The sequence below is a fragment of the Dasypus novemcinctus genome, chromosome 1 (genome assembly GCF_030445035.2).
Source record: "Dasypus novemcinctus isolate mDasNov1 chromosome 1, mDasNov1.1.hap2, whole genome shotgun sequence".
In the NCBI taxonomy this organism is placed as follows: domain Eukaryota; kingdom Metazoa; phylum Chordata; class Mammalia; order Cingulata; family Dasypodidae; genus Dasypus; species Dasypus novemcinctus.
In genome coordinates, this window is record NC_080673.1 from 5,862,344 (window position 1) to 5,888,758 (window position 26,415).

Below are 26,415 nucleotides of genomic sequence, written 5' to 3' on the forward strand. Positions count from 1 at the left end.
AAATGCATCTAGAGGTCCCTTCGCCACTTTTATTTGTATATAATTTCTGAAGAGATTTAGCAATACGTATGACATATAATTTAATCCAGAGCAGTTACTAGCATAGTTGGTTTATGGCTTTGCATTTTGAAAGACCATGATTAAGCCTTGTGCTCCACACATTACAGACAGAAACTACTATTGCTTCAGATACCTACTGATGCTCTAAGAGAAGTCTTGAGCATCCTCCTTGGTTTGGAATCCCACGCTTCCAATGTGAGTGCTGCACGTGGCAGTAGTTATTGGACTCTGCTTCTAATCCTTTGGTGTGCAGAATGAACGACAACCTGATGTCCAGGATCCCAATTGGGAAGGCGGGAGAACTTAGTACTTTTATAAAACAGTGAAGGTGTGAAAGTTTTTTTTCTGGATTAGTTTTTCTTACTACTGACTTAATTCCTTCCTGGAGGTAAGGCACCAGCATTTTCAAGAACTGACATGGAAAGTTACACTCTTAGTAGCTTTGAAAGTTTAAAATGTACCCTCTCCAACGCGTACCAAAAAAAGGGATGGACATCAAAGCAACTTCAATGTAAAAAAGTGATCATCAAGATAAACATATAATTGTATTACATAGTGAAATGAACATTCTAAACCTTCCAAAAACCTCTGCAAAGTCAAAAGCTGGATTATTTTGCTAAGATTATGAAATTTTCTTCTCTGGCTACTTTTAAAAGGAGAGTAATAAGTTACCAACAGGATATGATTTAGGATAAAAGGCTAAGAAAGCACTTTTAAATTATCTGAGATTCAGCCAGTATGTGGGCTAAATGTTAGAAACACAGTAAAGGCAAGAGAATTTGTTTATAAATAATATTCTTTATGAGGTTAAGCTGGTCACATTTTCTAAGTCATTTATCTCTTTTGATTTGTGATACCTAAAAGGAGAGAAACGTTTCTTCAGTGTGTATTCACTTAGATCTGCTCCGAGTAATACTTTTGATTCTTCTTTTCTCAGATTATTCTCTATCCTCGCCTAATATCCACAAAGTCAAGTAACAGTATATATAATTTGATTTGAGAGGGAGAGTATTTTATTTCACATATGCAGTCTAATCAGAACTGAAAAAATCTAGACACTTCATTAGCATATATTTATTACCCTAGGACTAAGATCTATTAGGAATATTTTGGTAAAATGAAATAGAATTTTAGTTTTTCTTTACTGTTTTTTAATTCTGCCCTCCATTTTTTGGGTTCATTTCGTTTTATTAGAGAAGTTGTGAGCTTATATATATATACAAGCATGGAAAATATGCAGAATTTCCATACATCACCCCTCCACCTCCACCTTAAATTGTTGTGAAACATTTGTTAGAGATTATGAAGGGACATGATCAGACTTTCACCACTACCGTCCAGAGAGTAAATTTGGTATATATTTTTCCATATACCCCCAATTACTAACACTATTTATTAGTGTTGTACATTTGTTATAGTTCATGAGAGAACACTCTCATATTTGTACTGTGAGGCACAGTTCGTTTTCCACATGGTTCACTGTGTTACAGTCCCCTGACTTGAATATTCTCTCCAAAGTGTACAATTCAGCAGCTTTTCTATTATCACAGAGTTGTGCCATCATTGCCCCACTAAACCATTAAACATTTCCCATTAATTCAAAAGAAAAAAGTCCCATTCCTCCCCCTATTATTGATCCTTAGTGTTCATTTAGTACCTCCTTAGACACTGACGTAAGAATGTTACAATATTACTGTTAACTATAGTCCATAAGCTACATTGTCTTTATCCCATGCATCACTATATTCTTACCACCTTGTAATAGTGACATACATTTGTTCTAGTTCATAGAAGAACATTCTTGTATTTGTACTATTAACCACAATCCTTAGCCACCTCTGGATTCACTATTTATTCAGTCCCTAGGTTAGTCTCTAGCTTACTTTCAACTGACATTTATAAACATCCCTAGACTGCCCCTTTCAGCCACAATTCCATTTATAAACCACCAGTGTTATACTCACTATAATGTGTTACTATCAACTCTTAATCCATTTCCACACTTGTACAGTCAAGCTAAGTGAATGTTCTACATACACTAAGCTTCGGCACCCCTTCTCAGTCCTCATCCTATTTCCCAGTAACCCATAGTCGAGGTTTTAACTCCATGTGTTTATTCTTTGTATTTAGTTCATTTTAGTGAGACAGTATTAGTAAGACTATATATTTGTCTTTTGTGTCTGGTTTATTTCACTTAGCACATCCTCAAGATTTATCCATGTTACTGAAATGAAATTGCTTCTCACAGCAGCATGGTATTCCATCGTACGCATATACCACATTTTGTTTATCCGTTCATTGGTTGATGGAAACGAGTTGTCTTTTGGCAATTGTGCAAATGTCTGTTTGTGTCACTGTTTTCACTTCTTCTGGATATATTTCTAGTAGAGGGATGCTGGATCATACAGCAGTTCTATATATAGCTTCTTGGGGAACCACCAAACTGTCTTCCACAGAGGCCGCACCATTCCACATTCCCACCAACAGTGAAAGACTACCTCTTTCTCCACATCCTCTCCAGCACTTTTCTGTTTTTTTTCTTTTCTTTATAACGGTCATTCTATGAGGCGTGAGATGAAATCTCATTGTAGTTTTTGATTTGAAATTCCCTAATAGCTAGTGATATTGAACGTTTTTTCATGTGTTTTTTTGCCTTTAGTATTTCTTCTTGGATGAAATGTCTATTTAAGTCTTTTGCCCATTTTTAAATTGGATTGCTTGCTCCTTTATTTTTTTAAATATTTATTTTTTTCTCTCCCCCCCAGTTGTCTGCTCTCTCCGTCCATTCGCTATGTGTTCTTCTGTGTCCGCATGTGTTCTCATCAGGTGGCGCTGGGGAACCGTGTCTTTTTGTTGCGTCATCTTGCTGTGTCAGGTCTCCTTTGTGTGGCACCACTCCTGGGTGGGCTGCAGTTTCGTGTGGGTTGGCTCTCCTTGCACAGGGGCCACTCCTTGCGCGGGGGGTACCCTTACATGGGGGCATCCCTGTGTGAGCTGGCACTCCCTGCACGCAGCAGCACTGTGCGTGGGCCAGCTCGCCACATGAGCCAGGAGGCCCTGGGTATTGAACCCTTGGACCTCCTACATGGTAGGCGGACACTCTGTCTGTTGAGCCACGTCTGCTTCCCTCTTTTTTTTTTTGAGTTGTAGGATCTCTTTATATAGCATGGAAATCAGGCTCTTATTGGGTATGTTGTTTTCAAATATTTTCTCTCCTTGAGTGGGTTGCCGTTTCACCTTCTTGACAAAGTCCTTTGAAGCACAAGAGTGTTTGAGTTTGAAGAGGTCCCATTTATACATTTTTTCTTTTGTGGCTCATGCTTTAGGTGTAAGGTTTAAGAAACCACCACCTACCACCGGGTCTTGAAGAGTTTCTATATATTTTCTTGTAGGAGCTTTATGGTTGCACCTTTTTTATTTAGGCCTTTTTGAATTACTTTTTGTATAAGGTATGAGGTAGGAGTCTTTTTTCTTTTCTTTTGGATATGGATGTCCTTTTCTCCCAGCACCATTTGTTGAATAGACTGTTCTGCCTCAGCTGGGTGGATTTGACTGTCTTGTCAAAAATCACTTGACCGTAGATGTGAGGGTCTGTTTCTGAAACATCATTTTGGTTCCATTGGTCTGCTTTTTACCACTGTAGCCAAGTAATATGAGTTTAAAGTCCAGAAGTGAGAGTTCTCCAATTTTGTTTTTCCTTTCTAAGAAAGATGTTTCTGACTCTTTGGGGCCCCTTAACCTTCCAAATAAATTTAATAATTGAGTTTTCCATTTATTTTAAAAAAGGCTGCTGGAATCCCCGCCCCACCATGGCTCCCTCATTTGTTCGCACTTGTGTTCTGCTACTGTCTGTTTTTTCTTTAGCAGGAACCAGCAACCACGCCTGGGACTTTTCTTGTGGGAAGTGGGCACTCAACTGCTTGAGCCACATTTGCTTCCAGCTGTTGGAATTTTTATTGGGATTACACTGAATCTGTATGTCAGTTTGGGTGGAATTTATCTTTCAATACATAGACATGGAATGTTCTTCCATTTATTTAGGTCTTCTTTGATTTCTTTTAAAAGAAGTGCATTGCAGTTTTCTGAATACAAGTACTTTATGACTGTGGTTAAGTTTATTCCCTAAGTATTTGACTCTTTTTGTCACTTTGATAAATGTAATCTTTTTCCTATTTCCTCCTCAGGATGCTCACTACTAGTGTATAGAAACACTTCCAATTTTTGCATTATCAGTCTTGTATACTGCTACTCTGCTGAATTTGTTTATTAGTTCTAATAGTTTTGTTATAGATTTTTTTCAGGTCTTTCTAGGTATAGGATCCTATCATCTGTGTATAGCAAAATTTTTACTTCTTCCATTCCAATCTGGATGCTTTTTATTTGTTTTTCTTGCCTGACTGCTCTAGCTAGAACCTCTAGCACTATACTGAACAATGGTGGTGACAGGGGGCATTCTTGTCTTGTTCCTGATCTCAAAGGGAAAGCTTTCAGTCTTTCACTATGGAGCACAATGTTAGCTGTGGGTTTTTCATGTATTCCTTTTCCATGTTCAGAAAGTTTCCTTTGATTCTTATCTTTTGGAGTGTTTTTACCAAGAACAGATGCTGGATTTTGTCAAAGTCCTTTTCTGTGTCAATTGAGATGGTTCTATGATTTTTCTTCTTTGATTTATTAATGTGGTGTACTATGCTGATTGATTTTCTTATAATGAACCACCCTTGCATGCTTGGGATAAAACCCACTTGATCATGATGAATACTTCTTTTAATGTGTTGTTTGATTCAATTAGCAAGTATTTTGTTGAGGATTTTTATATTCGATTCATTAGGGAAATGGGTCTGTAATTTTCTGTTTTCTTAATATCTTTTATCTGGCCTTGGTATTAGGGTGATACTGGCTTCATAAAATGAGTTTGGTAACATTCTTTCCTGTTCAGAATTTTGGAAGAGTTTGCTGAAGATTGGTATTATCTCTTCTTTCAATGCTTGAGAGAACTCCTGTGAAGCCATCTGGGTCCTAGGATTTTCATTTTGGGGAGTTGTTTGATGACTGTTTCAGTCCCTTTATTTGTGATTGGTTTGCTGAGGCCTTCTATTCCTTTTAGGGTAGGGGTTCTTGACCTTTTTTGTACTACAGACCCTTTTGCCAGTCAGGTGAAAACCATGGACCACTTCTTTTTTTAAAAAAAGATTTATTTATTTATTTAATCCCCGCCCCCCCCCCCCCCCCCCCCCCGGTTGTCCGTTCTCTTTGTCTATTTGCTGCGTCTTGTTTCTTTGTCCGCTTCTGTTGTCGTCAGCGGCACGGGAAGTGTGGGCGGCGCCATTCCTGGGCAGGCTGCACTTTTCTTTCACGCTGGGCGGCTGTCCTTACGGGGTGCACTCCTTGCGCGTGGGGCTCCCCTACGTGGGGGACACCCCTGCGTGGCAGGGCACTCCTTGCGCGCATCAGCGCTGCGCATGGGCCAGCTCCACACGGGTCAAGGAGGCCGGGGGTTTGAACCGCGGACCTCCCATGTGGTAGACGGACGCCCTAACCACTGGGCCAAGTCCGTTTCCCTGGACCACTTCTTAGAATGTAGCGGCAGATAGTTTTATGACACTCAACATCATAGGTCAGAGAAAATAAAGGTAATAAGTTGATTTTTTTCCACTTCAAGCTCAAGGATCCCCTAAAATCTTTCCATGGACCCCCTGGTTAAGAACCCCTGTTCTAGGGTTAGTGTAAGTTGTTTGTATGTCTTTAGAAATTTTTCCATTTCATCTACATTGTCTAGTTTGTTGGCGTCCAGTTCATAGTATCCTTTTACGATTTTTTATTTTTTATTTGCATCTTCTCCTTTTCTTTTTTTTGTCTAGATAAGGATTTGTCATTGTTGTTGATCTTTTCAAAGAATGAGTTTTTTGTTTTGCTAATTCTCTATTTTTTTTTTTTTTTTTGTGTGTGGTGGTGGTTCTCAATTTCATTTATTGCTGCTCTGATCTTATTTCATTCCTTTTGCTTGCTTTGGGCATAGTTTTCTGTTCTTCTGGTCTACAGCTGTGTAGTTAGGTCACTGATTTTAGCTTTTACTTCTTTTTTAAGGTAAGCATTGAGGGCTACAAATTTCCCTCTCATCACTATCTTCACTGCATCCTATAGGCTCTGATATGTTGTGTTATCATTTTCGTCCATCTCGGGATATTGATTTCTCTTCAAATTTCTTCAACCCACTGATTTATATGCATGTTTAATCGCCATATACTTGTGAATTTTCCCTTTCTCTGCCTGTTGTTGATTTCCATCTTTATTGCCTTATGAACAGAAACAGTCCTTTGTATAATTTCAATCTTGTTGAGTTTATTGAGATCTGCTTTGTGACCATACACGTGGTCTAGCCTGTGGAAAGATCCATGAGAAATTGCTGTTTTGGGGTGCAATGGTCTATATATGTCTTTTAGGTTTAGTTTATCATATATTCAAGCTCTGTGCTATTTTATTGATCCTCTGCCCAGATGATCTATCCAATGAAGAAAGAGGTACATTGAAGTCTCTAATTATTATTGTAGAGACATCTATTTTTCCCTTCAGTTTTGCCAGTGTTTGCCACATGTAATTTGGGGCATCCTAGTTAGCTGAATATACATTCTGACTAGTATGTGTCTCTGAGTAGGTTTATTTGCATTTATTTGGATGGGAGTACATTGTGCTTCTTGGACACAGATATCTATGGCCTTCAATAGGGTTGGGAAGTTTTTTACCATTATTTCCTGAAATATTCCTTCTTCCCCCTTTCCCTTCTCTTCTTCTGGGACACCCATGACACATATGTTTGCATGTCTCTTGCTATCATTTAGTTACCTGAGACTCTGTTCATACTTTTCCATTCTTTATCTGTTCTTTCGTATGTATGCTCTCCGAGGGCCTGTCTTTTAAGCTTACTGATCCTTTCTATTGCCTCTTCAAATCTGCTGTTACATGCCTCCAGTGTTTTTTAAATTTCATTTATTGTACCTTTTATTCTGTAAGATCTGCTATTTTTCTAAGTATCTCTCAAATTCTTTGTGCTCACCCAGTGTCTTCTTGATATTCTTAATCTTGTTAGCCATCCCATTCAATTTATTAAGGAGATCTGTTTTAACATCTATGATTAATTGTCTCAACTGCTTTAGGTTATTGGGAGGCCTACTTCGTTCCTTTGGGCCATATCTTCCTCTTTCTTGGTATAGATTATAAATTTTTGTTGGGATCTCTGCATCTGATTTTCTTGATGTATTTACTCTTGGCTCCTTTTCTCTCTTTAGTCTAGGGCTTTCTGTTTGACTGGCTTTGTGCTATAGCCCCTCTTCTATAGTTTGGTTCAAATTAATTTGGCTAAAACATTTAGCCAATCTGAAAAATTTCAGCTCTTTTTCATCTGTTTCTTGCCCTTTCACCCTTGCTAGCTATGGAATAGTAGCTGAAGATTAGGTTGGTACTGAAATCCACGGAGGCTGATGCTGCCTGCGCTGCCTCTGAAACCGATGAAGCTCCATGCCCCTTTCTCCCTTCCCCTGGGCAGGGGTGCAAACACAGGAGTCTAATAATCCAAGCTGTGTGGTCCGAAAGCACCTGCAGTTGCCCAGAAAGGCTGAGGGTGCACCATCCCTCCTCCTGCCCACGGGGTGGTGCTCCTCCCCTCCATTTCTGGTAAACTTTCTTGAAGTCTCTGTGAGCACACTCATTAACTCACCAAAGAATTAAGATACTCCCAGATGGACCTGTGGTGAGGACAGGGCCCACCACATCATCCTTTCACTGCAGCACCAAAATCAGTCACTTATTTCAAAAGGAAAAACTGTTTTGGTTGTGAATACATGAACAATTAAATAAATATTATTACCTGGTTCCCACTTTAGGTTTTTATAGTGTTAAAAAATATAGTTTTGATATTTCTTCTAATTCTAATTCTATAGCATGCACAGGATAAATTGTTGCTGCAATGTAATAAAAATTTTGAAGATGAACAGTATTAACTATTTGTAAACAAAAACTTACCGTTTTGTACATCCAGCACATGATGTTTATCTAATGTCCAACCACCCATGTTGGAAGCATCTAATTCATAGCCTTGCAAAATGGCGGTCCTCTTTTCCCACAGAGTCAGGTCCAAACAAGATTCATATTCATATCCAACTGACACTGGAATCAAAACAAGTCACAGTTCTTTTTAGCTGGTGGAAAGGCAACTTATTTTATTATTTTCATAAAACTGCTTTTCTCACAATTGTGTTCCAAGACTATATTGTGAGCAAAGTTAATTTTTTTATGTGAGAAGATTTTGTTCACAGAAAAGCTATTTTTCTAATAGTCTCCAAATATTATATCTCCTTATCACTCCTTCACCAAAGTTTTCACAGGACAAGATAAAGTCCAGATTGGGTAACTGATTAAACCAGTTAAGTTGGAACCAAATGATGATTAGATGACAACTAAAAATAATGTTTTCTATCTAAATAATTAGAGCTGTTTAGTTTCCAAGAACATTAAGTTATAGAAAGTATTTAAAAATATAGTTATTCTCAATAGAACAAAAAAGGTAAGCAGGTTATGACATTATATTCAGATGTTATTCTCGGGACTGAACTACAGTAAATTAACATGAATAAACACAAATGAAAACCTTTTTAGAGTTCAAAATGAAACAGATTTTTAAATTTTGAAACAGATTTTTAAATTTAGAACAAAGTGAATAGAGAAAAGCGGCAATTATCTGATTAATTTGAATTCAAGTACAAATTATATATTTATTTTCAAAATGACTGTTGTATTTTCAGGTAAAGCTAACAGAAAAAACCCACACATTATCCTTCAGTTTTTACTTTATTTTCCTGTCATACAGTTAAACACAATTGGTTTTACTGGTGTTTTAAGAATGTCTTTCCAGGGAATTGACTGGCCCTTTTAACCAAAAGAGCTGAAATAATTTTTGAATATAAATTTTGTGTCATATTCTGATATTTTAGTTAAATTTCATTATGAGTTGAAACTACATTAGTGTTAAAATAGAATGGAAAGCATAAAAAAGGATAAGACAAGCTGGGCAAAGTTATAAAGAAAAAAAAAAAGAAAAAAGGAAAAGACAAATGAAGGGAAGCAACATTTAAAAAATGAATACGACAATGTAAAATCTCATTTAGAACATTCCTCTAAGATATAATTTCAGCCAGAAACACTGATACTTTCTTTTTCTTGTCATAGGGAATACGTTGCTTTCTCCCATGGTAGTTATAAACCAGTCATAACTTTCCTAGGACAACATTACTGCCTTCCTATCTGCTTATTCCTTGTCTTTCCATGGGCTACAATGAATTTTCTGACAGTTCTAACTGCAAGACAATTTTTTAGATGCAGTAAAGATTTATATGGAACTTACCAACAGCTTCAGAAAGACCATAGACCTTCTGATTATATGCATCTGTTTTATCCCATATAAAAGTATAGGCCAAGTTTGGTGAAGCAGGAAACCACTTTTGAAAGAGTCTTCCGACTACAGCTACCATAAGATGAACCTTCATCAAATTAAATGGTATAACAGACTGAGTCATGGTGATCTTTAGAACTGACTTATATCCTGCAGCTCTGGAACTCAAGTACGAAAGTTTCAAATCTGTTCCTGGAATTGTGGTTTCTTCATGGAGTACCTACATTTGAATAAAGCAGAAGCTTCAAAATGTGATTCTGTGTGACTTAGCAGATAAATGTATTTAAAAGTCTAATAAAACAACTAATATGAGACCAAAGATTTACTATTCATAAATATGCATAATTAAAACTAACTGCTGCCAGACCAATTTCTCTCCTCTAAAAGCAGTCTCTTGTCATTTCTTTATTCAGGCACTGTGACTGCTCCATCAGGCTGACGTGTACTGACGTGTTAGTTTCGTGGTCACAGTGGATTCGTACTAACCCGTCTTTCACCTCAGTCCCCCTGGAGAATTAAAGTAGACCTATGTAAGACGGTTTGCTCAGGACAGGGAGGTGGTCTAGGCCAGAGAGCTGGCCTGCACCCGCTGGCTTATTTAGGGGTGAAATGTACACCTATGGTTTCATCACCTGGCTGACCAGAGCCTATAAAAGAAGGAATGATAACAAAAAAGATCAATTCATTTGGGTTAAATCATACCAAATTTCCATATCCATGTTTAGAGGTAATGTACAACGGTACATTCTCATATTTTGTTAAATACTGAGGCAGGACTCACCACTGGTTTTTATTTTTATGACAGTAAACAAGGTAATATTTCAAATTTGCATACATTTTTTCCCCAGAGAACAACACATGTCATTGAATGCACAAAGCAGACACTCAATATGCACATTCAGAACTGAAGCTGGACGGTAACAAGTTAAGACAATTATCTGTGTAAAGATTATCACCTTGAAAATTTATTAAAAAATCATATTCTTAATGCTGAAGATTACCCATCACTGTGACTAGCTCAATGAATGTAAATAATATTTATATTGACTTACACAAAATACATTATGCCAAATAATTAACTATTTTGAAAAATATATTTTATGTAGTTTATTTAAAATCTTGCTAAACAATTCAGATTCTCTTCCCCAGTGTTCCTATTCATTTGGTTAATAATAATGGCTCTTCCCAGACTTAGTAGATTTATTATAAAGTGCAAGGCAGACTGTCCAAGAACCTTTGCCAGGAACTTGCTACTTTATTCACGAATAATTAGTGTTTTCAAAGTCTTCGTCATATTTCCCTATTGAAATTCATTATTCAGACATAAAGGATTGTCTTTTCATGCTAGAAAAAGCTTAGACTAGTGAGTCAGTAGTCAGGAGTGTTTCCTCTTTCTCCCCCATCACTTCCCACAGAGAACAGGTTTAATGGAGTGGTTAGGAATGATGTATTTCTGCCATCTCCAAATTTTAATATCTTAAGTAGAATCCTTAATACTGAGGACACTGCCATTGGTTTCCATATAAACAATCACACAGTTGGAAGGAGTGCAAATGAACGGACTAAACAAACTTCCATTCTGGCCTGTGAGTCAGTGTTGGCACGAAGAGGAATGTGATGCACTGTAATAGAGCAAGGAAGGCATTGCTGTAAATGATATACCAATTTGTTGCAGTTAGTATTTTCCTTAACAACATGTTGACTGAATTCAGCCACAGAACCGTTTAAAACAAAATAGTTTTAGGAACATATAGAAATTTTTTAGAGCTCCATTAGACCCAGGGTTGTTATTAAATTTAAGACTGACAGGAAATTTGGGAATGGGTGTAGGGTCAGTAATTAAACTCAGTTCTCCTGTCATCATGGCGAAATATCAGTGGGTTAGTTTGAAAGATAGTTTCTGTGACTCCTGAACAACCCTGAAAATAAAAGTGATTGGACCCTTAAGTATATTACTTATTTCCCTTTAATTTTATTTTCAACCTAATTTTTTCTATATGTAAAACGGTCCTCCATTAATATGTATTATCTATGATCTTCTAGGAGCTGCTTCTCTATTTCAATGTCTCATGTGTTATTCCTAATTTTAATAACTGATTATTGTCTCTGTCATCATTAACCTATTTCCGTGGAACAAATACCTGTAATTTAGCTCACTAAAGCATGTGTTTCTCCTATGTAATTTAACTTGATGGTGCTATTTTGCATTAGTAGAAGTAAATCAAGCCCAGAGTGGGAAAATAAATCATTAAGCCCACTTTTGCCAGCTGAATGATCACTAAGCCCCATTCTTGACCTCATTAAACATTCAGTTAGAAAGTAAGTCCTGTCAGTTCTACGCCGTACATCTCTACTTCATTACCTCTTCCAGTGTCATTGTGATTTTTAGATGTTCCTCGTCTAAGCAACATATGTACTGAATATGTACAGAACCATTTTGTCTCTTGAGTTACTGTTAGAGAAATGTTGAAAAAACGTCCTGGTCCCCTGGCTTCATATTGCCATTGTATGGCATTTCAGGGCCGTTAATAACCAGGCCCCAGTCTCATCCTGTGCCTCCTTCCCCTTCTATACAGTACACTTATTCACCAGTTTTCATGATCACACTGTTACTCATGCATCTTCTCCACCTGGAACAGCCTTTCCCTTCCTCCTGCTAAGGCGGACCTCCCTACTGATGAGGTCTTTGGGTTCCTTGGAAACTGAGCTCTCTTTTGAAGGTCCACAGTACTTTATTCAAACTTTTACCACCTTTAGAATGGCTGGATCTAAGTCTTATTCTGCTTTTTATCCTAGTAAATTATCTGGTACCTAATAGTCTCTCAGTCAATTTTTACTACATGTTTGCTGACTTTATGAATGAGTAGAAAAAAGGCTTCATACATTTATGGAAATACTATTGAAATCCATTTCAATGTCCTGGCTTCTTAGAAATTTGCCGTCCATAGATGGTCACTGCCTCTAGGTTCAGTCTGTTTTAGGAAGTTTAGAGTTACTACAAATGGACCAGGGATGGAAGCATTAAATTGAATGTTACAATGAACTCACAAAAGTTTCAGCTCAAAGTCTGCCTGACTATTATGTAGCAAATCATTGCGGTGTCTCTTCCGAACCACGTTTACCTGTGAGCCTTCTCCATATTTTGGTATTCTTGGCCTTCTTGGTTCACCTCTTTCAATCTCTATTTATACTTCCTCGTTAGGTAATTTCATCTCATGTTTTCAGTACATCATATGCTGGTGACTCTCAAATTTCTGTCCCTGGTCCTAACCTCTTCCTTGGACAGCATTCTTACATATCCACTTCCTGAAGGTCTACCCCAGCCACCTCTGTCCAAGCAACCATCATTTCTCCAGTCAACTATTGAGACTGCCCCCAATCAGGTTCTTTGCTTCAACGCTTAACCCTATATAGAATATTCTCAGCACAGTAATTGTGCTTTAAGAAAGCAATTAAGTTCCTGTTACTGCTGTGCTTAAAAACCTCCAATGACTTCCTATAACTTGGAGTAAAAAAAGTCCTTATTTTTGCCATGACCTTCAATAATTGTGATTTGTGTGCCACCACTTTTACTTCACCCACACCTGCTGGCCTCTTTGCCATTCTTTCAACAAGCCAAGAATACTTTTCTCTCAGAGCTTTTTACTTTCTCTTTGCTCTACCTGGAATGCTCATCCTCTGTTTTCATGGATTATCACTTCATTTTCATTAAGTTCTTCTGCAATGCTATCTTAGCAAAGAGATTTTCCTGAGTACACTATATAAAATTGCACCTCTGTCTACTTTAACCACTTTATTATTTTTATAAGCCTTCTTATAACCTGACATAGCTGTTTATTGTCTCTCTCCACCAATTAGTTAATAAGTTCCTTGGCAGCAGCAAGTCCATTTGATTGGTTTACGGCTCTCTTCTACACAACAGGGCTTGGTCCATAACAGGGTTCAATAAATATTATGAAATGAAGGGACAAAGTTGCTATGTGCTGTTGTATTTTAAAGAACACTTTTTAAAAACTTAGCTATTTATGAATAAAGTCCAGTATTATTGAACCTAATGTCCTACCTTCAAGAGCTGAAAGTTACTTCTAATTGGAGACACATAGAAAGGAAAACAGTCCCCAGATATTTCAATAGATAAAAGTAAATAGTGAAATTATGGTTATTTAAGTTTTTTCCCCCTGAGAAATAGGGCTTTTTAAACTACAAATTATTAGAGGTTAAGACATGATAACTGAGTTATTTAGATAACAATATCTTGAGAAAATTAGTATTTTTTGTCAAAACCTATTTTCCAAAATATATATTTTTTAAACTTATGATAATAATTGAACAGTAAGTTATTGAGGATAATGACCATGCAGTAAGTACCAGCAGCAGTTGCTGTGGTGTCAGTCAGGATGCCAGCCACATATGGGCATTCACAACTCTTTTCAGTGAATGAACGAATGCACGAGCAAACACATTACTAGCTGTTGAGTTTAAGTTGCTTTTCTCTTTGGTTACAACTGATAAATATATTCAGATATAGCTTGAAGAAAAATTATTTTTAAAAAATCTACTCTGGTACACACATACTACATTTTATTCTATATAAATACTTAAGATAGCACTGGAATTCTGTAATCCTTTCATATACAAGTTTTTATGAACCACATGATCTGGTTTATTAAAAAAAAACAGTAAAACTGCTTGCTAGAAGACTCTACCTGTGTTTCTGGAATAATGGGACTGTCTTCAGGAGAAGATCTGAAAAAGGTGGATAAAGGTGATGACACAATGATAGGATTTGGCCTCACAAATCCACTGAGATCACAGCTGGGAATGTCATTCTCTTCTTTCTTCATGACTAGGGTATCCATCACATAAAAGACATTCCATGGAATCCACACAGTGTGATACTGAGTGAGGAATGGGGATCGTTCAAATACCAAAGTTAGAGAAGCCCCACCATTTGCCACCAAGTCAAACCTAAGAAAAAACAAGATACACTTAATGAATTATCTGGGTCCCATGTAACTACCAACATCTGCTGCCTTAAGTTAATATGCTTTATTTTAAAAATCAACCTTTTCTAACAACTTTTTTATTAAAAATTTTAAACCTACAGGAATAGTAGAAGAATTATACAATGAAAACTCATATACACTTTACTTATATTCACCAATTTGGTAATTTTGTGTGTGTGTGTTTGTGTCTGTAATTATTTATTTCCCCTCCCCCCTGTGGCTTGCTTGAAGTCTGCTCTCTGTGTCCATTTGCTGCAGGCTCTTCTGTGTTCTCACTTGTCTCCTTTTCTAAAAAAAATTTACTGCAGTATATCACGCATACATAAACATACACAAATAATAAGTGTATAATAATAGTTGTGAACTTACAAAACAAACATATATAACATCATTACAGGACTCTCATAACTCAACCTACCACCAATAACTTACATTGTTGTTAAATCTTTTTAACTAATGATTAAAGAGCATTATCAAAATCTTACTACTAAACAAAGTATTTTTCCTCCAACCAATCCTATTATTATCTTTATGTCATTTATATATGAACATACATAAACAAGTGTATAGTAAAAGTTGTGAACTTACAAAGCAAACACGCATAACATCATACAGGGGGTCCCATACATCAACCCTCCACCAACACCTTGCATTGGCATGAGATGTTTGTTACAAATTATGAAAGAATATTGTCAAAATCTTACTACTAATCATAGTCTTTATCTTATATTTGGTGTGTTTTTCCCTCAACCCACCTGATTATTATTTTTTAAAATATATTTTTTATGACAGAAGTTGTAAACTTACAACACAATCATGCACATGTGCAGAATTCCCAAACAAGACCCCTCCATCAAGACAGCACACTGTGGTGGAACATTCACTACAGATAAAATAATATCACCTGATTGTTACCATGTCCATAGTGTACATTTGGCTCACATTTTCCATACTGCCTCAGTATCAACACAGTACATCTTTTGCATAGATGCAAGAATATTATATTATTACTACTAACCACAGTCCATAGGCCACTCCAGCTGTATTTTTCCCATGGTTCTCCACATTTCCAACACCCTGCAGTAGTGCTATACATTTGCTCTAGCTCACAAAGGACACTCTTGCATCTGTACTATCAACCACAATTCTCACCCACCTCTTGGTTTACTGTGCTGTCCAGTTCCTAGATTATTCTCTAGCAATCTGTCAAGTGGCATTTACATAACTAGACTACCATTTTCACTCACATCCCCATTTATAAACTAGCTTTTACTGTGTGTTACCATCTACTCTATATATTTCTACACTTTTACAATAAAGTTAATTAAAAATTCTATATACATTAAATATCAGTAGTCCACTCAGTCCTCTTTTAATCTCCTTTAAGAATCCACCACCTACCACCAGATGTGAGGGTTTGTTTATGAACCATAAATTTGGTTCCACTGTTCTATTGTGTCTGTCTTTAGGCCAGTACCATGCTGTTTTTACCACTATAGGTAGGTATTATGATTTAAATTCTGGAGATGAGGGTTCACTTTTCCTTTTTATGATGTTTCTGGCTATTCAGGACTTCTTACCCTTCCAAATAAAATTTTTTTTTTAAGATTTTTAAATTTTATTTATTTCTCTCCCCTCCCCACCCCGTCCCAGCTGTCTGCTCTCTGTGTCCATTTGCTGCGTGTTCTTCTTTTTGTCCGCTTCTGTTGTTGTCAGCGGCACGGGAAACTGTGTTTCTTTTTCTTGTGTCATCTTGCTGCGTCAGCTCTCCGTGTGTGCGGCACCATTCCTGGGAAGGCTACGCTATTTTTCGCGCTGGGCAGCTCTCCTTACGGGGCGCACTCCTTGTGCGTGGAGCTCCCCTATGTGGGGGACACCCCTGTGTGGCACGGCACTCCTTGTGCGCATCAGCATTGCACATGGGCCATATTTGAACCACAGACCTCCCATGTGGTAGGCGGATGCCCTATCCACTGGGCCAAGTCCACTTCCCCCAAATAAATTTAATGATCATGTTTTCAATTTTGTCTTTAATGCTGGTGGAATTTTTATTGGGATTGCATGAAATCTGTATATTAATTTGACTAGAATTGACATCTTAATGATATTTAGTCTTCCAATCCATGAGCATGGAATGTTCTTCCAGTTATTTAGGGCTTTTTTGATTTGTTTTAACATTGAGTTGCAGTTTGCTGAATACAAGTGCTTTACATCATTGATTAAGTTTATTCCTACTTGAGTTTTATCTGTCATATTTTATTTTTACCACTCTTTTGACACTGCTTAGTTACTTTTATTGATATAATCTTCATTTCTAGACTCTCTTCCAGGCCCCTCTCTCCCAAGTCTTTTCTTTTCAGGCTCTAGCACACCCTTTAGTATTTCCTGAAAATCTGGTCTCTTGCTTAGAAATTCTGTTTCTGTTTATCTGTGAATTGTTGCTGCCTCCCTTCACCCCTCCTCCTAGCCTTTGTTATCTCCCTTTTCCAGCCGTTGCTATCCTTCACCGCCTACCTCATAGCTGCCTGCACAGCTCCGCCTATCCACTACCGCCCCGTAGTTAATCGCCCCCGTTCCTACCCCTCCCTTGACCCGACCTTATATAATCAAGTGTATTTCCGCAATAAAGTGGACTAGCTCACTCTCACAGGCTGTCTCCGTGGTTTTTACCGCGCGTCCCCCACACCTGGAGAACCTAGGCCTACGCGCTGGCCTAGGGGCTCACCGCCGAGCCGTGGAAGCCCGCCCAGTCCTCGTGGGTTGCTAACTTAAAATAGCAAGCCCACAGCAGGGGGCTCGTCCGGGATCCTTTCCTTCCACCGCCCTCCGGCCCCTCTCTGCTGCTGCTGCTGCTGCTGCTGTCTACAGGCGATCATTTCAGCTCTCCAGGTAGGGACCCCATCGCCGTCTTTTCTTCTCCCACTATGGGCGCCTCTCTCTCCTCACACCATACCCCTCAGGTTCGGCTTTTAGCCGCCCTGCTTGATACCAATGGAGTCCGCGTTTCCCTGAAACAGCTCCAAAAATACTGGGACCTGCTACTCCCTTTTAATCCGTGGCTCGCCACCTGCCAGCTCTGGAGCCCAGACACATACTCTCGACTCATAGATCGAGTCACCTCCGCCATAGAGCATGAAAAGCGGTCTTTTCCGCCCGGCCTGCTGCCTGCTCTAGTAGCCATACGCGCCTGTCTCCTTGGTGCGCCGTCAGAAGCCATCCGAGACAAATCGGTTAAGCAACCCAATGACTATGAGCCCGATGATCCTGGCGACACAAATTCTCTGTCTGACCAGCTCGCCGCCGCTCTTGAGCGCGAACCTCCCCGCCCGCGCTTCCCACGATCCGCAGAAGCCGCTTCAGTAGCTCCTCAAAATAGCGGACTTTCTCCCTCTTCTTCCACCTCTGCCCAAAATGGCGCACTTCCGGCTTCTTCTTCACCTATATCCGAGCCCGCCGGCGGGAACAAAGGCGCTTCCTCTCACCTTTACCTGCCCCTCCCTGTCCCGTCTTCTTCCGGCCCTGCCCCGGAAATAATGCAGCCGCCATCTTGGCCGGCGCCCGGAAATGACGCGACTTCGCCGCCATCTTGGCCGGCGCCCGGAAATGACGTGACTTCGCCGCCATCTTGGCCGGCGCCCGGAAATGACGCGACTTCGCCGCCATCTTGGCCGGCGCCCGGAAATGACGTAACTACACCGCCATCTTGGCAGGCGCCCAGAAGTGATGTAGCCGCTCCGCCATCTTGTCCAGCGCCCAAAAATATCCCGTCGCCAGTTTGTTGCCGCCTTGACGCTGCTAAGCCATCATTCTCTCATCTGTTTCCCGCTACCGTTCTTTCCCTCGCCACCACCGTATGGCAGCAGCCCCCCACCTGCTTCTAGCGAAGCACATTCTCCCGCCCCCCAGCTATACCCGCTCAACCCGCTGCCCACGCAGCAACGCCCTCAAACTTGGCTTCCCTTCACAGCAGAAGAAGTTAAAACTCTTCGTAAAGCCGTTAAAGAAGACGGCATTGATAGCCCATATGTTCAACAACTAATAGAAGAGTTGGGGGTTCAGCTTGTTCTTCCCTATGATTGGATTTCTCTAGCTCGTTCCATCCTTCAGCCAGGCCAGTTCCTTGAATGGCGCGCTCACTATCAAGTAGCTGTTGATCAACAAGTAGTGGAAAATGTTCGAGCAGGTGTCCAAGATCCAGCTGATGCCTACACAGGGGTTAACAACTATGCTGACCCTCGTTCCTATGTGAACATAGACCCAGGGTTTTGGCTCCGAGTGAAAGTTCTCGTTCAGCGGTCATTCTCTTTAATTTCCACCAAACAATCCACCAAGTTCGCGCAAATGCTTCAAGACTCGCAAGAAACCTTTCCGGCATTTGTCGCCCGCGTTATCGAAGCATGCCAACGTAAAATTACTAACGAAGATGCTCAGTTTGCGTTAGCAAAAGAACTCATTCTCGATGGGTGCCTCGCACCCTTCCGAGCTGTCATCCTTCCTATCCGCGACAAGCCGATGCACGAATGGGTCCTAGCTTGTCGAGATATTGACCCACAGACTAAAGCACTTACTGCTGCCTTCGCTTCCGCCATGGCTGTCTCATCTGCCTCCACTTCTGCCTGCTTTCGATGCGGTCAGCCCGGTCATTTTGTTCGCGAGTGCCCTCAACCAGCAGCTCCCTGCCCTGCCGTAGCACTGCACAGACCAAGAGGCCCCCCCACGCCATGCCCGCGCTGTGGTAAAGGGTATCACTGGGCCCGCGACTGCCGCTCAGCGCAACGTTTTTCTCAGCCTTTAAACTTCCAGCGGGGCAGGCCTCAGCCCCTCCCCCAAGAGGCCCTCCACAAAGCTCCAAAACCCTAATGTGGACCATGCCTATCAAACGTCACCAAAAACCTTCACTAGAACTTAAAATAGAGGGACAATGGCTTGACGGACTCTTAGACTCGGGTGCCGAAATCTCTTGTATTCCCTTCGAAATCGCCGCTTTTAATCACTGGCCCCTCGAAACTGGCCCTCAAGTCATTGGCGCCATGGGAGCTGCTACTTCTTGGAAAACATCTCAGCCTCTGCATTGGAGCGACCGAGAGGGTCACGAAGGCCAAATTCGTCCACTCGTCCTCTCCTCAGTCCAAACCATCCTGTGGGGAAGAGATGTACTCAGCCAGCTAAAAGCTCGAATCACTACAGAAGCCTTCTTAGCTGCGCCGCCCCCCCCTTATAGGGGCCACTGCTCCTGTTTCAAGACCTGACCCTATCCCTCTGGAATGGGACACAGAGGAGCCCATCTGGGTCAAGCAGTGGCCCTTGCCAACTCACAAACTACAAGCTCTCTCTGCCCTCGTTGAAGAGCAACTACAGGCAGGGCACATTGAGCCGTCTACCAGTCCCTATAACTCGCCAGTTTTTGTCATCAACAAAAAGAACACAAGTAAGTTTCGCCTCCTCCACGACCTTCGAGAAATTAACAAGCATATTAAGCCAATGGGGTCACCTCAGCCTGGTTGCCCGCATCCCACTGCAGTCCCCCAGCATTTTTATGCAGCCACTATTGACATCAAAGATTGCTTTTTCTCCATTCCTCTTCACCCGCGAGACTGTCCACGATTTGCGTTTACAGTCCCGCGTACCAACAATCAAGGAGCAGCACTCCGATTCCAATGGCGAGTACTACCACAAGGCATGCGGAACAGTCCAACTATATGTCAGCTCTATGTCAATCATGCCATTGAGCCGCTACGCTCTAAGTTCCATCCAGAGCACACATACATCATCCACTATATGGATGACCTTCTTTTAGCAGCAAGTTCTAACACACTTCTCAATGATTTACTTTCTGCAGTTATGACGAACCTCTCAAGTCTTGGATTAATAGTGCAACCTGACAAGGTCAACCCCCAGCCACCTTTCCAGTTCTTAGGCTTTCATTTTCATCAATATATTCGGCCCACCAGCCCGCAAATCCATGTTTCTGATCACATGACGCTGACTGAGCTCCAACGGCTTTGAGGACAAATCAATTGGCTTCGATCAGCACTCCCCATCACAACAGCGCAAATGCAACCCCTTTTCGAGCTCCTGCAGACTAAGTGCAGTCCATCCGCTGCAGTCGTTCGCCCCATCACCATCACCCCAGCTGCCAAAGAAGCCATCCAACAAGTAAATGCTGCACTCCAGCAATGCCACCTAGAGCGATTCTCTCCCGATCTCCCAATCTTTGCCTTAGTTTTGCCAACACCAGTCACCCCAACGGGTCTCCTATGGCAAGATGGTCCTCTTCTCTTTCTACACACGTCAAAAAGTAAACTCCCAAAAATCTGCCCATTTACAAGGGCTTGGATCACATTAGCCACTGACTTAGTACTTCTCTCCATACAAACGTACGGCATCCCGCCACACACCATTGTTTGGCCCTTTGATGCAAAAGAAGTTACTTCCCTTATCATGAATAATGCTCAAATGCAGAGCCTGATAGAGTTCTTTCGTGGCTCCTTCGACAACCACTATCCTCATCATCCACTGCTGCAAGGTGTATCTCAATTAGCATTTTTCAACCCGTTCCGTCCGCTGCCCGCAAGAAAGCCAATTCCCTTTGCCATCACTGCTTTCACTGATGCCTCAAAAAAGGCCTTCGCTGCTGTCATATATGTGCCAGGAAAGCTTGAGCCACGACAGTTGATGTTTGCCAATCACCTTTCTGTTCAAGTGGGTGAACTCTTAGCTGTCGCTGCAGTCCTCAATCTTTACCCAGACCAGCCTCTCAACATCTTTACAGACAGCTTGTACACCTTACAGGTATGTCGCAGCCTCCCACTTGCTACCTTTCTACCCAGCGACTCATCTATAGACCAAGCACTCGCCTTTGTACAGCGACTGCTTGAAGAAAGGCAACAACCCTGGTTCATCGCTCATATCAGAAGTCACTCTGGCCTGCCAGGACCACTGACTCAAGGAAATGCCCTTGCTGACGCCTTAGCGTCCGGCCGCCATGTATACCCAGCTGCCATTCGAGAAGATTCCATTGACAAAACAAGACTAGGAGACTTCGTCAACCAAGCCAAACTTTTACACTCTCAATTCCACTTCTCTGCGCGATCTATCCAGAGGCTCTTTCCAGACCTCCCCATCGAAACATGCAAACATCTTGTGCGTTCCTGCCGAACATGCGCACCTTTGCTACCCCTTGGACCCTTGCAGCCCCGCGGAGCTAATCCCCGCGGCCTGCGGCCTAACTCCCGCTGGCAGCTAGACGTCACCCATGTTAGTGCTTTTGGGCGCCTTAAATATCTTCATGTTGCAGTTGATACCTTCTCGCACCTATGCTATGCCGTGCCCCTCACAGGAGAGAGTGCCAAACATTGCATCAAAGCGCTTCGGCAAGCCATTCTATTCATGGGAATTCCCTGGGATCTCAAAACCGACAATGGACCAGCCTATCGCAGTGCCACCTTTGCCAGCTTTGTGCAGATCTACCACATCACACATCATTTCGGCATCCCCTACAACCCGCAAGGGCAAGGAATTATTGAGCGTACTCACCAGCAGCTCAAGCTACTCATTCAAAAGGAAAAAGCTTCCTCTCCCCACAAGGCCCCTGCCGACGTCATTACTGCCTGCCTTATCCATCACAATCTCCTGACCTTCGATGACAAAGGACTCTCCCCAACCCATAAACATTGGGGACCCATGTGGCAACCTTCGCAAGTTCCCCTTGTTCATTGGAAAGACCCTGCCACAAACCTTTGGCAAGATCCAGCTCCCTTGCTAGCACAGGGGAGAGGTTTTGCTTGTGTCTTCCCAGACTCTGAGCCACAACCGCTCTGGGTTCCTGGGCGCTACATCCGGCCTGCCACCGACCCCAAAGTTCCACCGAATGATGAACACACTATGCCCTCTGTAAGAGACAACATTGACTGCGGAGGCCCAGATGTCGCCCCATTCGCTCAAATTCAACACCAACCAGCCCCTCCCTGAAATGTTTATATTTAAATAAGTACTCTCTCCGAGTTTCTTTCCGCTGATTGTCCCTCCCCTATGAGGGCTCTCTTCTCCCTTCTTTGTCTTTACAGATTCCCCAAAAGACTCGACTCTGCACAATTTACAAGAAGAGCCTTATTGCCGCCTCTACAACCTGCTGCTGACAAGTGCCTGACCTCCACCGAAACGTGCCTTACAACTTATCAGAGAAGAACTCTCAGTGCAGATGCTCTTCCCACTCCCCTCGCACCCTCACCCACTTTTATACTTCTTTTTTATAGTCTTCATTTTTTTAACAATCTTTTCAGCTGTCTGTCTCGCGGCTACAGCCCCAGCAGATTGGAACCTCCGCCAACGCTTTCTCCTTGCTGTTGCCTTTCTACTTCTAATTGGCGTTTTCACCTCCCTCGTCGCCCTCCTCCCATGACCACCATGCGCCCCCAAGCAAATTCACTCGAGCCTACCTCTCCAACACCACCGTCCGTGAGAACCACACCAGCTCCTTCTCGCCGCGAACGACGTCGACAATGCTTCCTTGCCCGCTGCTTAAGCCGTCTTTCCCTTGAAGATGATGACCCCATAGAGCGCCAAGTTCTCCAGCTCCTCCGACAGGCCCGCTCTGTTCACACCCCCGCCTCCTGTTCCCCTACCCTTCCCTACCTCATCCATCTCCTCATTCTCATGTTGTCTCTAGCCTCCTCTGCCCAAAGCTCCTCATCCCATCAGCCATTCAACTGGACCTTGCAGACATTCCCGGAAAAACGCATTCTCGCGTATAATGTTACTAGTGTCGCTCCCTCCTTTCTCACACACGTCTGCCCTCTTGCTGGAATTTCCTTCCGTCCCGAATGCCAAGTAAGCAACATCAGAAAAGCGAAAGTAGGCCACCACTCCTCCTCATCCTGTCGAGGCGGGAATACAGCATGCCTGCTTTCTCGAAACAACCGTCTCCTTGGCCCTCAATTCAACCCTGTGTCTGGTTTTTACATCTGTCCTGCTAGTGCTCGAGGTTGTCATGACCCATCACACTTCTACTGCCCCTCTTGGGGATGTGTGACCATGGCCCATGGATGGTCCGGCGCCCCCAACAGAGACCCGTATCTCTCTCTCCAAGTAGCCAACAATTCCCGTTGGGACTTCATTTGGCTGACAGTAAAAAACCCAAACGACGATACATGGCTGGCCGCTCGCCCCTATGGACTCCGGTTGTATATGAGCAACTATGATCGTGGCGCTTTGTTTGAAATCCAAAAGCGTGTTGTCTCCGCCCCACCCTCTGCTATTGGTCCCAACCACCTCCTTAACCCTCCTCCCTCACCCACTGTTCACCTTCTTCCGTCCTCATCTACCCCCCTCAAAATCTCTTCCACCTCGGCCGCCGTCGTCCCTTCTACAAGCCCCACTTCCCCCCCCACTTCAGGTATACAACCACATCCTCTCATCCCCTCTAGTCCCTACTTCAAACTCCTAAACGCCTCCTATTCCTCTCTCAACGCCTCCCACCCCAACCTCACTCGCTCTTGCTGGTTGTGTCTTTCCCCCAGCCTCCCCCTCTATGATCCACTTGCTATCCCTTCACCACTCTTTACTTCCTCCACCGACGATTCCCCCTCTTCCTGCAATTGGAATCAATCTACTCATGTCCCACTCACTTTTACGCACATCTCTTCCAAAGGTTTATGCATTCACCCCCGTTCTTCCCACACTCCTAGCCTTACTGCCTGTACCAACTATACCTCCCCAAACATCTCTGCCAAATACTTAGTTCCCCTAAACACCACCCAATGGCTCTGCTCTTCCACCGGACTTACCCCATGCTTATCTGTTGCCACACTTAACAAGACCAAAGAAACGTGTGTTCTCATCCTCCTCACGCCTCGAGTCATCTATCACACTCCTCTACATTTCTTTGAAGCCTTTGACCACACTCAAGAAGCTATTTACCTCCACAAACGCGAACCTATTACTGCTGTACTCACTGTCACTTCCCTCCTAGCTACAGCTGGAGCTGCCACTGGTGTTGCAGCCCTAGCCACACAAGCCTCCGCCCTCCAAACCTCAGACAAGCAGTAGACTCTGATATCATCTACCTCCGAGATGCAGTCAAATATCTTAAAGACTCCCTCAATTCCCTTTCAGAAGTTGTCCTGCAAAACCGCCGAGGCCTGGACCACCTCCTCCTCAAAGAAGGTGGCCTATGTGCAGCTCTGGGAGAAGAATGCTGTGTCTATGCCAACTATACCGGTTTAGTAGACTCCAGCTTAAAAGAACTTGAAAAAGGTCTCAACCAACGCCGACTTGAACGAGCCCAAACTGCTGGTTCCTGGGGCTTCCTGCAGCCCCTCCTCCCCTATCTCCTCCCGCTAATAACCCCAGTTCTGCTCATCATCCTAGGTCTCACCGTTGGTCCTTGGGCCATTCGACGAATCATCCGCCTTGCCAAAGATCACGCTGACAGTGTATTTTCCTCGTTTGTTCAAATCCATTACCACCGTCTTGCTACCTCTGATCTCGCTCCTCAATCTCGCCCTTGTCCTCGCCCCCCTTCCCACCGTACTTCCCGCCTGTGAAGCTGCTTGCTGTGAAACTCCCTGACCTTAGCCACCGGCACGGGTTTGTTTCCCTCGGCGTAAAGGGCTTGGGTGCACCCTCCGCCCCCCTTTATTGCTATACGTCTGAGAGTCCTTCGCGGTTAAGCCAGCCACAGCGCTATCCACCCCAAAAAAGCGTGCGCAACATCATGTTAGATATTTCGTCTAGCACCGGCACGCACCGACCCTAAGGGCTATGCATACATTCTGGCCAAATGATATGTCATTTGCCCATCGCCAGTCAATTCTACCCCCTTTTTCTCTCACCCTCCACAGCCCATCCCCCTACTCTCTCACGCCCTTTTTTTTATAAAACAAAAGGAGCAATTGTTGCTGCCTCCCTTCACCCCTCCTCCTAGCCTTTGTTATCTCCCTTTTCCAGCCGTTGCTATCCTTCACCGCCTACCTCATAGCTGCCTGCACAGCTCCACCTATCCACTACCGCCCCGTAGTTAATCCGCCCCCGTTCCTACCCCTCCCTTGACCCGACCTTATATAATCAAGTGTATTTCCGCAATAAAGTGGACTAGCTCACTCTCACAGGCTGTCTCCGTGGTTTTTACCGCGCGTCCCCCACACCTGGAGAACCTAGGCCTACGCGCTGGCCTAGGGGCTCACCGCCGAGCCGTGGAAGCCCGCCCGGTCCTCGTGGGTTGCTAACTTAGAATAGCAGCCCACAGTGAATATTCTAATTTTGCCCTCATTTTTGAAAGACAGTCTTCCTAGATGTAAGATTCTTGGCTGTAAGCTTTTCTCTTGTAGCATCTTAAATATATCAGACAACTGTCCTCTTGCCTCCATGGTTTCTGGTGAGAAATCAGCATTTAATCTTATTGGATATTCCTTATATGTTATGCATTGCTTTTCTCTTGCTCCTCTCAGAATTCTCACTTTGTCTTTGGCATTTGACATTCTGATGAGTATGTGTCTTGGAGTTGGTCTATTTGGATTTTTTTTCAGATGGGAGTGTGCTGTGCTACTTGGATGGGGATATCTATGTTCTTCAATAGGGTTGGGAAATTTTCTACCACTATTTCTTTAAATATTCCTTCTGCCCCTTTCCCTTCTCTTCTCCTTCTGGGACACCCATGACATACACGTTTGTATGCCTTTTGCTGTCATTTAGTTCCTTGAGACCTTGTTCAATTTTTTCCATTCTTTTTTCACCACTTCTTTTGTATGTTCACTTTCAGAGGCCATTTCTTCAAGCTCACAAATCCTTTCTTCTGTCTCCTCAAATCTGCTATTATATTATTCCAATGCTTTTTAAATTTCATTTATCGCACCTTCCCATAAGATCTGCTATTTTTCTATGCATACTTTCAAATTCTTCTTTGTGCTC

General features: G+C 42.4%; 1 protein-coding gene across 13 annotated transcripts in view; it reads right to left on the bottom strand.

Moving 5' to 3' along the window:
• TENM3 (teneurin transmembrane protein 3) overlaps positions 1-26,415 on the bottom strand; it is a 682,045-nt gene that overhangs the window by 59,893 nt on the left and 595,737 nt on the right. For all 13 annotated transcript variants that reach the window (XM_071213974.1, XM_058305014.2, XM_058304951.2 and 10 more), the window contains 3 exons: positions 14,209-14,470; positions 9,455-9,722; positions 8,077-8,220 (listed from right to left, as the gene is read on the bottom strand). In XM_071213974.1, the coding sequence (XP_071070075.1) occupies positions 8,077-8,220; positions 9,455-9,722; positions 14,209-14,470 (674 nt within the window). The remainder of the gene's footprint in view (positions 1-8,076; positions 8,221-9,454; positions 9,723-14,208; positions 14,471-26,415) is intronic.